Source organism: Physeter macrocephalus, chromosome 16 (assembly GCF_002837175.3).
Source record: "Physeter macrocephalus isolate SW-GA chromosome 16, ASM283717v5, whole genome shotgun sequence".
In the NCBI taxonomy this organism is placed as follows: domain Eukaryota; kingdom Metazoa; phylum Chordata; class Mammalia; order Artiodactyla; family Physeteridae; genus Physeter; species Physeter macrocephalus.
The window spans coordinates 47,947,541-47,961,182 of record NC_041229.1 but is presented as its reverse complement, the minus strand read 5'-3'; the positions used below and the strand labels follow the sequence as shown (position 1 = coordinate 47,961,182).

Genomic DNA, 13,642 nt, shown 5'->3' with positions numbered 1-13,642 from the left:
AACCCAATCCAAAAATGGGCAGAAGACCTAAATAGACCTTTCTCCAAAGAGGACATACAGATGGCCAAGAAGCACATGAAAAGCTGCTCAACATCACTAATTATTAGAGAAATGCAAATCAAAACGACAGTGAGGTATCACCTCACACAAGTTAGAATGGGCATTGTCAGAAAATCTACAAACAACAAATGCTGGAGCGGGTGTGGAGAAAAGGGAACCCTCTTGCACTGTTGGTGGGAATGTAAATTGATACAGCCACTATGGAGAACAGTATCGAGGTTCCTTACAAAACTAAAAATAGAATTACCATATGACCCAGCAATCCCACTACTGGCCATATACCCTGAGAAAGCCATAATTCAAAAAGACATATGCACCCCAATGTTCATTGCAGCACTATTTACAATAGCCAGGTCATGGAAGCAACCTAAATGCCCATCGATAGACAAATGGATAAAGAAGATGTGGTACATATATACAATGGAATATTACTCAGCCTTAAAAAGGAACAAAATTGGGTCGTCTGTAGAGACGTGGATGAATCTAGAGACGGTCATACAGAGCGAAGTAAGTCAGAAAGAGAAAAACAAATATCGCATATTAACGCATATATGTGGAACCTAGAAAAACGGTACAGATGAACCCGTTTGCAGGGCGGAAATAGAGACACAGATGTAGAGAACAAACGTATGGACACCAAGGGGAGAAAGCAGCGGGGGGTGGGGGTGGGGTGTGCGGAACTGGGAGATTGGGATTGACATGTATACACTGATGTGTATAAAATTGATGACTAATAAGAACATGCTGCATAAAAAAATAAATAAAATAAAATTCAAAAATTCCAAAAAAAACAGATGAATGGATAAAGAAGATGTGATATATATATGTGTATATATATATAGTGTATATATAAAAACAAAGTTTAAAATTTTTGTGCTTCAAATGAGAGTATCAAAAAGTAAAAAGAAAATCCACAGAATGGTACAAAATATTTGCAAATCACATATCTAATAAGGAATTAGTACTGAAAACATATAGAGAACTCTTACAACTCAAAGACTTAAAGACCAAAAAAATTATTTTTAAATAGGTAAAAAATCTAAATAGACATTTCTCCAAAGATAAAAGAATAGCCTAAAAGTACATGAAAAGATGCTCAAAACATCACTAATTATTAGGGAAGTGCAAATCAAAACCACAGTGAGGTACTACTTCATACCCACTAGTATGACTACAATAAAAAGGACAGATAATAACAAATGTTGTGAGGATGTGGAGAACTGAAACCCTCATACATTGCTGGTAGGAATGTAAAATAGTATAACTGCTTTACAAAACAGTCTGGCAGTTCCTCAAAAAGTTAAACACAGTTACCATACAACTCAGTAATTCCTCTCCTAGGTATACATCCAAGAGAAGTAAAAATATACGTCCATACAAAAACTTGCATATGAATACTCATAGTAGCATTATTTACATGTTGAAAAAGGGCAAACAACACAGATGTCTACCAACTGATGAATGGATAAACAAAATGTGGTACGGCCATACAACAGAATATTACTCATCAAGATAAAGTAATGAAGAACTGATACATGCTACAACATGGCTAAACCTTGAAAATACTATGTTAAGTGAAAGAAGCTAATCACAAAAGGCCACATATTTTATAATTCCATTCTTAGGAAATGTCTAGAATAAGCAAATCCATAGAGATGGAAAGCAGATTAGTGATCCCCAGGAGCTGGAGGGAAGAGGAGTGGGGAGTGACTTATAATGGACATGGGGTTTCTTTTGAGCTCATGAAAATGTTCTAAAATTGGTAGTAGTGAGAGTAGCACAACTCTGAATGTACTGAAGTCACTGAACTGTGTACTTTAAATGGTTGAATTGTAATAGTGTGTGAATTATACTTCAGTAAATCTGTGGAAAAAAAATAAGAACACTGATGGATGGCTTCTCAGATCTTGCCAGCAACCTCAGGACTTGAAACCTTCATCTCTGCACAGGGCATGCTGGGTACATGTTTACATGTCTTTAGTTCTTTACTCTGTGTGTTCTTTATTTGTGCTCACTGGAAATGCCCTTTCATCTCTCCCATGAACCCTCCCCCAACCAAACCCATAAATACTGTGGGTTCCCTTTCTGATCATGCTTCAAAGATCAGTGTAACAAAATTATTTGATATGAAACCTGCAGTTCCCAGCAGGTTCTTTTGAACCTAGAGAGGTACCCAGTACAAGTCGAAAGTACTATAATGGCCAGAAGAGGGGAAAAAAGCAATGTATCCATTTTATCAATCTAGTCTTCCTCATACTTTCCTTGATTCAAAGCCCTAACTACAGCCAAGTTGGAATCAGAGCCATTCCACAGAGCTCACATCTCTTAAAGTGCACTGTGATTTTTTTCTAAGAAAATTTCCCCTCTGAATTCTTTTCTAACCCTACGGCTACCACCCATATGGCCAGATGTACTCTAATCCCAGTGTAGACCAATTTAAAGCCCTGTACTCTGTAATTTTCCATAATTTTCCTAAAATTGTGATCATCTGATAACATCCTAACTTTTTGTTTTATAAGGGAACTAACCACTGATGGTATGAAAACCTTGCCCTAAAAAATAAAAATTATATCCAGTCTTTGGAAAGACAATACCCGTCAAAGCCATCCTGGGTGTAATTTCCCAGCAGCAGAATTTGCCCAGCGGGTCTGTGTTCCTAGGGACTCTACCACACCCAGAGAGCAGACACAACATTATTTGTTTTATGACTGCGTTGGATGTTTCTAAGTACCATGGTCTGGGTATTTATTTGGGCTGTATACAAAAGGAAGTCACACAATGAACTGTGGAGAAAAAAAGGTGGGGGAGAAGTTACCAAAACAGGGTGAAAAAAACCTTTGCACTAGTATAGAATAGCTTATGCACATTGTATTAACTGGTTTCAATTAGGGAATGATCCCAATCGTGGGTAACGGGAGGCAGTCTGAGAGAACATGCTGAAACAATAAACACTTTAAAAGAACATCTCCTCTGGTTTCTTACAGGAACGTCTGTTTTTATTGATTTCCCGTAAAAGAGAATAAATTACTTTCATAATCTAGAGAGACATTGTAGTGAAATGTTAATATGCTTTTAAATTAAAAAGAGTATCTAGCCCCACTCTTCAAAAATGGCTTTATATTACTCAGAAAACAAAAGTCTCAGTATGACACTCCATATCATCAGTTCTTGCCTGTCAGAGGGCAAATGTTTCTTTTCAAGAGCTTCAGGATTTCTCCTTTTACAGTCTTAAAGAGTTGTGTATTAACTCCTGGAAACTCTTCCTGAACAAGCCTGAATCCCTTTTGGAAGAAAGGGCCCTCCTAAATAGCCCTAAATTAATAATGAGTTATTGCCTGCTTTTTATGCTTTTCTTCACCGATTCATCCTTCCCCATCACTTTCTTCTAGAATGACCTATCCTTTTCTTTCTTTTCTCTTACCACTTTTCAAGCAATTACCACGTGCCAGGTGCTGTGTTAACACGTGGTATGCATTATCTCATGTAAATCTCAAAATATCCTGTTACACGTGTAAACTCAGAGAGATTAAGTAGAGTGTCCAATGTTATACGGCTAGTAAGTGGCAGAATTTGTATTTTAACACAAAACTTATTCAATTCTAAAGCTTTTATACTTAACTATTACCAAAAACTGCATATTCTGCCTTCCAAAATCCATCTTGAGGCAAATCTCCATTCTGAAAAGTTATAGCTTTTTGTACCGACCATTATATAGCATGTATTACACAGTATAATGATCATATGCATGTATTGCTCCCTTCTCTATCCTGAGGAATCAAAGGGTCAGTTACAACTTACAAAGTATGCTCAGTAAATGCTTCTCGAATGAGTAAATGAGAGTTGATGTATTCAGAGTACAGTGTTCTTATTTGCAAATGCTTACATGATTTTTAAAAATATTTCCCATATCTATTTATGGGTGAATACTACATAACAATAGAGATATGCAGAAATAACAATATCCATGATAAGCTCCATAATAGCAGGGATTTTTTTTCAACTTAGCTTTTAGAAACTCCTCTCATTACATTATTTTTAAATTTCCAGGAACTAAGGGGTGTGCAAACATAAAGAGAAACAAAGCAATTATTCTAGACAAATCATGTGTATTTATATATCATACGTCTAATCAATAAAATTATACATTACAGCCATTTCTGAGTAATGCTTAATAACTAAGGATTGTGTTTGAGGACATTCCTCAAAGTGACCAAATCCACTCATAGGCCATAGTCATACTGAGTGGTCCAGAGACCTGCCCTGAAATGCAGCAGCCGCTCAAGCCTCCTGCAGCTGGTCAAATCTAAGTTTCTTTATTTCCAGCTGACAGGAACTAATTCTTAGCCTAGTTCACTCCAGATTCAGAGATCTGCCTGTCTTCGCCTGAGTCCCAGAACCTGTGGGTCTCTTCTCATTTGTTTCTAAGTGGCAGGGGTTCAGGTAACCACTGTGTTCATACTCGTGATCATACAAACCAATGAGCATACAACCCAATTAAATGTAAAGTGTAGAGGTGAGGAAGGATATCATTCGAATGCTTAATGTAGCCATACGAGGAAAGATAAATAAACAAAACTGTCACACTTCTCACTAGAGAAGATATTTCACTTATAATTATTCACAAAGTATAAATATGCCCATGTTTCTGTATAATTGCTGGAGGTAAATTTTCTATTCAGCTTGAATCCCAATCTGTACATTGTAATTCTGACTAAAAGGAAAAGTCTTTAAAAACACTTCTTGGACCCATTATTACAGAGATGTGGAGTGCCAAAAAAAGAGAGCATCCAAGAAGAGAGTGATCAAGTAGTAATAGAAGTCATTTTTAAGGCAATATGTAGCTGTTGACAGGCATTTGCAAAACAATTTGGAGAGAGAAAGTTTCTTGGAAAAACCAATAATAAAACCTCTGCACTTAAAATGAACCTGGAGGCAAAAGCACACACAAAGACCAGGACTGTTTTGAATAAAGTAACAAAGCCCAGCTATAAGGATACAATTATTCCAGAGCAAAACACCAAGAAAGAATAGGGCAGCGGGGAGAGAAATGTAGGAAAGAATCAAGTGAATTTAAAAATGCACAAAGAGGGCTTCCCTGGTGGCGCAGTGGTTGAGAACCCGCCTGCTGATGCAGGGGACGTGGGTTCGTGCCCCGGTCCGGGAGGATCCCACATGCCGCGGAGCGGCTGGGCCCATGAGCCATGGCCGCGGAGTCTGTGCGTCTGGAGCCTGTGCCCCGCAGCGGGAGAGGCCACAGCAGTGAGAGGCCCGCGTATCGCAAGAAAACGGCTGGGCCCGTGAGCCATGGCCGCGGAGTCTGTGCGTCTGGAGCCTGTGCCCCGCAGCGGGAGAGGCCACAGCAGTGAGAGGCCCGCGTATCGCAAGAAAAAAAAAAAATGCACAAAGATAACAGAAACTATCCATTTATTATGAATGTAAGTATGTATTAATTTATTTATAACCTGCTTCAGCCCATAGAGGATTTGAGGCAGACAAGACATTCTCTTATACGCAGGAGGCTAAGATTTTCTCTATTTCCTGAGAGATGAGAAAATGGAAATTAATACCAGAACTACTTTACATATTGTATATAGTTTTTGTTATGTAAATATGCTTTTATTACTGTATTGTTAACTAGCCATATTTCTCATTTTATAATGTGAGTTAAGTCATTACCAAATTATTCTTTGCTCATTTTTATGTACCCAAGTGTTATATATAACCAGATATTTGAAATGAATGGACTATTATAAATTATCAAAATCCCACAGTTCTGAGTGCTTCTTTCTGTCTGAGACAACTACTCATTACATCATTTCTGGTGGGAGCTCCATAAATGTTGCTGACCAGGAAATGTTAGTTAAGGGAGTTTACTTTTTGGCTGCAAATAAATCAAAGAGCAATAAATTCCCCCAAACAAACAAAATAAAACAAAATCTAGATAACTTAAGGGAAAAAAATGTAACTTACTGATTATCAGCAGGTTATTGAGCCCTTCTCACAAAATCAAAGAGAGATTTGAGCAAGCTAAACCTCAAAAGGCAGATATACGGCAACTCAAGGAATCTCAGCAACTGAGGTTCATAGAATATTTTCCAAACTATTGTCATTCATATGATTCAATACTGATGCCTACCAGTTTGATATCTCTCTGGTACGAATTTCAAATACCCAGGAGAGAGAACCCAACAGGCTCACCTGGGATCAGATATTTACCTCTTGGATCAGTCAGTCATGGCCAGGCACAGACTCACAGAGCCCAAACATGGCCACTAGGAGCCTACTTTTGTAGACTGGGGTTACTGACAGAGAAAGCATAATCATTATGGGTTGTGCAATTCCTCCAGAAAGTGCTTGCCCCACTGGGAGATGTATTACTTTTAGGTAAATGGCAAAGGATATCTATGCAACCAGCAGCTATACCAATTCTATGGCAGAAACAAGAAGAAACATCTTTCTGATGCTCTCACCTGACCATAGAACTGAAAATCAGATTTCAATGTTGGCATTTCAGACTTGTGATCTTCAGGAAGGGTCTTAAATGTAATCATCTATTTGGTCTTTAGTGTTCTACAGCAGGAAGACCTAATGTGGGATTCTCAGATCCTCAGCGGTAACTCCACAGTAATAATGAAGGATGAGCTGTTTTTAATAATCCAAAAGACAGAATTCTAATCATGGATTTACTTGCGATAAGACTGCACAAAGTAACTAAAATGTCAAATTTCTTTTATTTTGAGCTGAAATTATCAGTGTATTGGAGGATCAGCTACTAATTGGAATATGTGGATGTATTTGATAAAATGGGACCACTATCTTATCTACCTTTGTATCTCTAGCAATTGCCATAGTGCCTGACACAGCTGAATCTAACTACTAAATTTTGTCTAGTTTGAAAACAAAATTCCTCAAAACGCATATTCAATGGTACTCTGAAGAAGAAAGTATAGAAGGACACTTGAAGTTGAGAAATGGAAACCACCCAACTAAGAAAGTAAAAATATATTTATTCCTATTCAGCGAGAAATGTGATAGTTACAAAATAACTTATTAAAACTTATTATAAAGAGGAAATCAACAGATTGAAGATTCATTTATTAAATATACACTCACAGAGCTTCTACCGTGTACTCAGGGATTTACCTAGGTGTAGGTATACTGATGAGCACATGGTCTTCTTGGAGAAATAGGCATTATAAATCAGTAATTGTGAGATAATATCATTAGGGATACAATAAAAGGAGTGATTGATGAAGAAATAGAATTATTAAAACTAATCCTTTCTCTAGCATCAGCAGAGTCCCTAAGCAGGCACTCCCCTCTGACCACCTGCTCACAAAAGTGTGACATTTTTATTCTCCATGTCTCCAGCAAGCTGAGCTGCCTCTGCACTGCAGGAATGCCTCCAAAATTTAGCATTATCATCGCTCCTTCATTAAAGGTGATCCCACCTTCTCATCTTCCACAGATAAACGAAAGTCAAGGAAAGAGGCTTCATTCTCTCACACAATCTGAGTGAAAAGTAGGCTCCTCCAGGCCTACTACCTTTTAACACAGTCATAAGTCATGCTATGAGAGTCCAGCTGCACCTTTCAGAAGCCTGTATCTCAATAATAGATGAGGATATTTAAAGCACTCCACATATCACTTTATACTGCCTGCAAGGTAGGTCAAATGAGGGGAATGCCTCAAAAGTAACTTTTGAACTTTTTGTCCCCATCACACACAAATTATTTCATGACAGGCAAACCCTCAGTTACAGCACACACAGTTCCCAGAGGAACCACTGTCATTTCTATCAGGCAATGTATATATAAAAGCGTATCATACAATCAGCCACCTTCTTCACTTATTCAAAGCACAGCGTCATGGAATGAGTTCATGAAAGGACAGTCAGGGCATCCAGAATCTATTCCCAACCTTACAACTGATGCACTGTTCTTACTTCCTTTGCATTTAAGTTTCCCATTTACAACACAGGAATGATGACATAGTACCTATTTGTTTCTAAGGCATTTGAAAATTCTCTGATGGAAGATTTCACACAAATGCAGAGGCTATTATTATACCAGGAAGACTTGAAAATTGCAAATCCGTGTACTCATCACTATTAAACAGTCAACACAACAATGGAAGAAGAGAAAGAATCCTTCTCTAAGGCATATAAAATCAAGTTTTGCTGAATATGCAGCTATTGAAAAAAATATATGTGCAAACACATTCATTTTAAAGACTATTCAAATTCTAAACCGTCAATAACCCATTTAGACAAATCTTTTACAAGTTACTCTCACTCCAAAAAAGAAATACATGTAATCCCTAATCACCGGTGCTTCTTATAATGCAGAGCTTTCTGAGAAGACATTCTTTCTCCTTTCAAAATGTTTGCTCTACTCTAGAATTTCAGAGAGTATTCTAGCCCATTCCACTAAGGTTGTTCCAAAATGTAAAAATAATTATCCTTTAATCTTGCCAATCTTAGAATAATCAAATAAACTTACAGTACAGTGGTGAACAGGCATCCAAGCAGGGGCTTCCACTGAACAATTCTGGGCTGGGCACTTGCCTTGGTTTTGCTGCAAATAAGTAAAAAATATGTTATATTCTACATATGATGTGCAGCAATCTACACCAGCTGATAATGTGTATCATCAATGTGTTTATTACCATATTTACAAGTATAGGAGAAGTCTTTGAGAATAATTTTTTGGTGCAGTGCTAAAAGAAACTAAGTATGTCATTTCTACTCTTATCAAGGCACAAGAAATTATTCTTTGGTTTTTGTATTTGGCTAAGGCCTAGGTTTTTGGAACCAGGCTTCCTCAGCAACTGGCCTTTCAGGTCCGGTGGGAACCACCTGAGAATCCTCCTAACCTAGAAGTAGAACTGGTCTCTCCTCCAGGCTCCCAGAGGACACCAATACATGCTGTACCCCTGTGAAATCTCTTGAGTCAAGGTACAAAAAGACTTGTCTCCCCTTCCACATTGTAAGCTTGTGGTGATGATTCTCTCTAGGGCATTTCATAGAATCCCAGAATGTAGAGTTGTACAGGATAGATTTTACAGGCCTTTCCTGTCACATCAGAAACTGAGGTACAAAGAAATGAAACAAGGAGCACAGAGATTTAACATTCTAAACAATTTGCCAGGCACTTCTTTTTACATAAGAAATGTATCTTGAGCTAACCTATTCTTTTGTTGTAACTCCAATAAATTCAATTCTAATTGGCCTTTTAGAGAGAATGAAGTGCTTTCCTTTAAGAGTTCTGATTAGTGCTAAAAGGGGAGGAGGTGATTCTAATACAACATCTTTTATCTTTACTTATTGTACACTCAATTATAATATATAAATACTACGAATAATGTTAATAAATAATCACATAAACCACAGCTGTGATTTACTGAGCTACAAAATATGCTAAAGGTTATTCTGGACTCAGTACATTATCACTAGCTGCTATAACAAATATGGATAGATGTGTTGCTATGCCCATTACAGGAGAGAAAACTGAGGCTCACAGAGGGTAAGAAAGTCATCTATAAGTTACCCTACAAGAAAGCAGCCTAACTGGGATTGCAGCAAGAATTTGACTGACTCTGCAGCCCATGCATGCTCCTTCTATGAGAAACTGGTATTTTTCATTTTCTGTTTAATGGGGCTTAAGACATGTCATCAACTCACATGATTTCATGTTATCAATGATCCTTAACATGTCTAACTTCACTGCAATAAAGTACTGAATTCAGTACTTGTGCTAAGAATCCTATTTTGTGATTTGTAAGCCTTTTAGAGAAACCTTTATTTAGGTGATATATTTTTAAGGCATCACTAAACTCTGAAGTGCTGTTTGAGGGATTATTGATAGAGTCACCATAAAAATACATTTAGATCATCAATCTCCATGCTCAGTTTTCTTGTTTAAATCAAAACATGACATACGGTACCAACAGGGTACATAGGGTGCACTGGACTGGTGTCAGATGACCACAATTTCAAGCTAAGCTCAACCAAGTGCCTGCTGCCAGGAGGTGGCTCTGAGTCTTGGGAGTCACATCTGTAGAACACTGTTAGTATCTCACCTAATTCACAGGACTTCCATCAGATGATAAAGATTTGCTTCAGATAATTACCACAATTTGCAAGGATGTTATGAAAAAGAACACACAAAGTAAAAGGACACTTTTATTGTCCTTTACTGATAGCTTAAGCCAGATAAATATAATTTATCTACATGTAAAGATAAGCCTTTTGAAATTTGAAAGCATTATTAAAATGCTAGTTATTATTATTTTTAATTATGATAAGTCATACCAAACAATGTTAATGGTGAGGAGTGTGTCCTTTGTAATAATTCATAATTGTTATTGTTAGTAGAGGGTAGTAATAATAAGCTTGTTTTACATCTAGATACTATATATCTTTATGGAGCATATGGTAAAGAAGGAAAATACAATAAATAAGTGAGCTATGCTTAGGTGGAGGAATATAAGTACTCATAAAATGTGATGGGGGGCATAAATAAGTAGTGTTTAAACTTCTATAGCTATATACCATGGAGTAAAGAAAAATGGGAATCTGTGTGAGTCTCCTGTCCCACTATTACCTGAGTTTTAGATACTAAAGGCTTCCCATTAGTGTTTTTATCAAGAAGATTAACAATATGATTACACAGGGGCAAATACATAAAAAGGCCTACCGAAGACAGATGCCAGGAAAACATATATTATTTGGTAATCCACAGTGTGTGACTAGAAAAAAATAAGACTGGAAGAGAAGTTAGGATATTAGATTTCAGTAGTGTCCCCATTAATCTACCTACTGTCCCCATTAATCTATCTGTGGAACTTTGGGAAAGTTACTTTAACACTTTAAACCTCATTTTTCTCATGTATAAAATGAGAGGGGTTTATTTGATCCCCTCATATACCAACCTATATTCCTCCCAATAATTTTATGTTTCCTCCTCCAAAGGGTACACCTTCCAGTTGAATATCCCTGTCATTCTGATCTACTGTTACCATAGGATATGGTTATATCTCTGTGAGTTTGCATGGTAATAAAAGTTAAGAACTGCTGGACCAGATAATCTCACAAGAGCTTTCCACTGAAGTGTGGTTACTGAAAACCCCAAACTCAGGTTTTACCTACCACTTCACTCTATTTCTAAAGAAGACAAAATTTAACATACGTCAAGGGAATTGTCACAGCAGTGGAAGTAAAAGGGTTAAAATTTCTCTTTTTCCTAGAATTTTTCCTTCTCCTTTTGTTAGTATTTTTTCTCTCCAATATTTAATGTGGGCACCATGACAGAGTTTGGGGTTACTGCCTACTTGGCAGGTCCCCAGCCTTTAGAAGGCCAGCAAGGACCAGTATGAAAACTAGGGGAAAGGACACTCTCTAGTCTATTTTTAAGTTAATTCTTAGGCCCAAAATCAAGAGGGAACATTAGACTTCCCTCAAGAGCTGGCCGGTGAGGAGAGAAGATGGCGGAAGAGTAAGACTCGAAGATCACCTTCCTACCCACAAAGACATCAGAAATACATCTACACGTGGAACTGCTCCTATAGAACACCCACTGAACGCTGGCAGAAGACCTCAGACCTTCCAAAAGGCAAGAAACACCCCACGTACCTGGGTAGGCCAAAAGAAAAAAGAATAAACAGAGACAAAAGAATAGGGACGGGACCTGAACCTCTGGGATGGAGCTGTGAAGGAGGAAAGGTTTCCACACACTAGAAGCCCCTTCGCAGACGGAGACTGCAGGTGGCGGAGGGGGGGAGCTTCGGATCCGCGGAGGAGAGCGCGGTAACAGGGTGCGCAGGGCAAAGCGGAGAGATTCCCGCAGACGATCGGTACCGACCGGCACTCACCAGCCTGAGAGGCTTGTCTACTCACCCGCAGGGAAGGGAGGGGGGTGGGAGCTGAGGCTCGGGCTGCGGTCAGAAGCCAGGAGAGGACTGGGGTTGGCGGCGTGAACACAGCCTGAAGGGGTTAGTGCACCACGACTAGCCGGGAGGAAGTCCGGGAGAAGTCTAGAGCTGCCGAAGAGGCAAGAAACTTTTTCTTCCCTCTTTGCTTCCTGGTGCACGAGGAGAGGGGATTAAGCGCTCCCCTTAAAGGAGCTCCAGAGACGGGCGCGAGCCGCGGCTATCAGCGCGGACCTCAGAGACGGGCATGAGACGCTAAGGCTGCTGCTGCCGCCACCAAGAAGCCTGTGTGCGAGCACAGGTCACTCTCCACACCTCCCCTCCCGGAAGCCTGTTCAGCCCGCCACTGCCGGGGTCCCGGGATCCAGGGACAGCTTCCCCGAGAGAACGCGCAGCGCGCCTCGGGCTGGGGCAGTGTCACGCCAGCCCCTGCGCCGCGGGCTCACCGCGCATCCGTGCCACTCCCTCCCCCCGGCCTGAGTGAGCCAGAGGCCCCGAATCAGCTGCTCCTTTAACCCCGTCCTGTCTGAGCGAAGAGCAGACGCCCTCGGATGACCTACGCGCAGAGGCGGGGCCAAGTCCAAAGCTGAACACCAGGAGCTGTGCAAACAAAGAGGAGAGGGGGAGGTCTCTCCCAGAAGCCTCAGAAGCAGCGGATTAAAGCTCCACAATGAGCTTGAAGTGCCCTGCATCTGTGGAATACCTGAATAGGCAGTGAATCACCCCAAGTTGAGGAGGTGGACTTTGGGAGCAAGATATATTATTATTTTCCCCTTTTTCTGTTTTTGTGAGTGTGTATGTGTTTGCTGCTGTGTGAGATTTTGTCTGTATAGCTTTGCTTTCACCATTTGTCCTAGGGTTCTGACTGAACCGTTTTTTTTTCATAAAATTTTTCTTCTTAATAATTATTTTTTATTTTAATAACTTTATTTTATCCTACTTTATTTTATCTTCTTTCTTTCTTCCTTTCTTTCTTCCTTTCTTCCCTCCTTTCTTCCTCCCTTCTTCCCTCCCTTCTTCCTCCCTTCCTCCCTTCCTTTCTTCCTCCCTTCCTTCCTTTCATCCTTCCTTTCTTCCTTCCTTCCTTCATTTCTTCCTTTCTTCCTTCCTTCCTTTCTTCCTTCTTTTCTTTCTTTCCTTTCTATTTTTTCTCTCTTTTATTCTGAGCCGCGTGGATTAAAGACTCTTGGTGCCCCAGCCGGGTGTCAGGGCTGTGTCTCTGAGGTGGGAGAACCAACTTCAGGACACTGGTCCACAAGAGACCTCCCAGCTCCACGTAATATCAAACGGCGAAAATCTCCCAGCGATCTCCATCTCAACACCAAGACCCAGCTTCACTCAACGACCAACAACCTACAGTGCTGGACACCCTATGCCCAACAAATAGCAAGACAGGACTACAGCCCCATCCATTATCAGAGAGGCTGCTTAAAATCATAATAAGGCTACCAACATCCCAAAACACACCACCAGACGTGGACCTGCCCACCAGAAACACAAGATCCAGCCTTATCCACCAGAACATAGGCACTAGTCCCCCCAACCAGGAAACTTACTCAACCCACTGAACCAACCTTAGCCACTGGGGACAGACACCAAAAACAACGGGAACTACGAACCTGCAGCCTGCAAAAAGGAGACCCCAAACACAGTA

General features: G+C 39.8%; 1 protein-coding gene across 1 annotated transcript in view; it reads right to left on the bottom strand.

Moving 5' to 3' along the window:
• The window catches only part of DLG2 (discs large MAGUK scaffold protein 2), a 2,147,153-nt gene that overhangs the window by 1,602,036 nt on the left and 531,475 nt on the right, over nt 1-13,642 (bottom strand). The window contains exon 6 of the mRNA XM_028501170.2: nt 8,562-8,636. Coding sequence (XP_028356971.1) covers nt 8,562-8,636 — 75 coding nt within the window. The remainder of the gene's footprint in view (nt 1-8,561; nt 8,637-13,642) is intronic.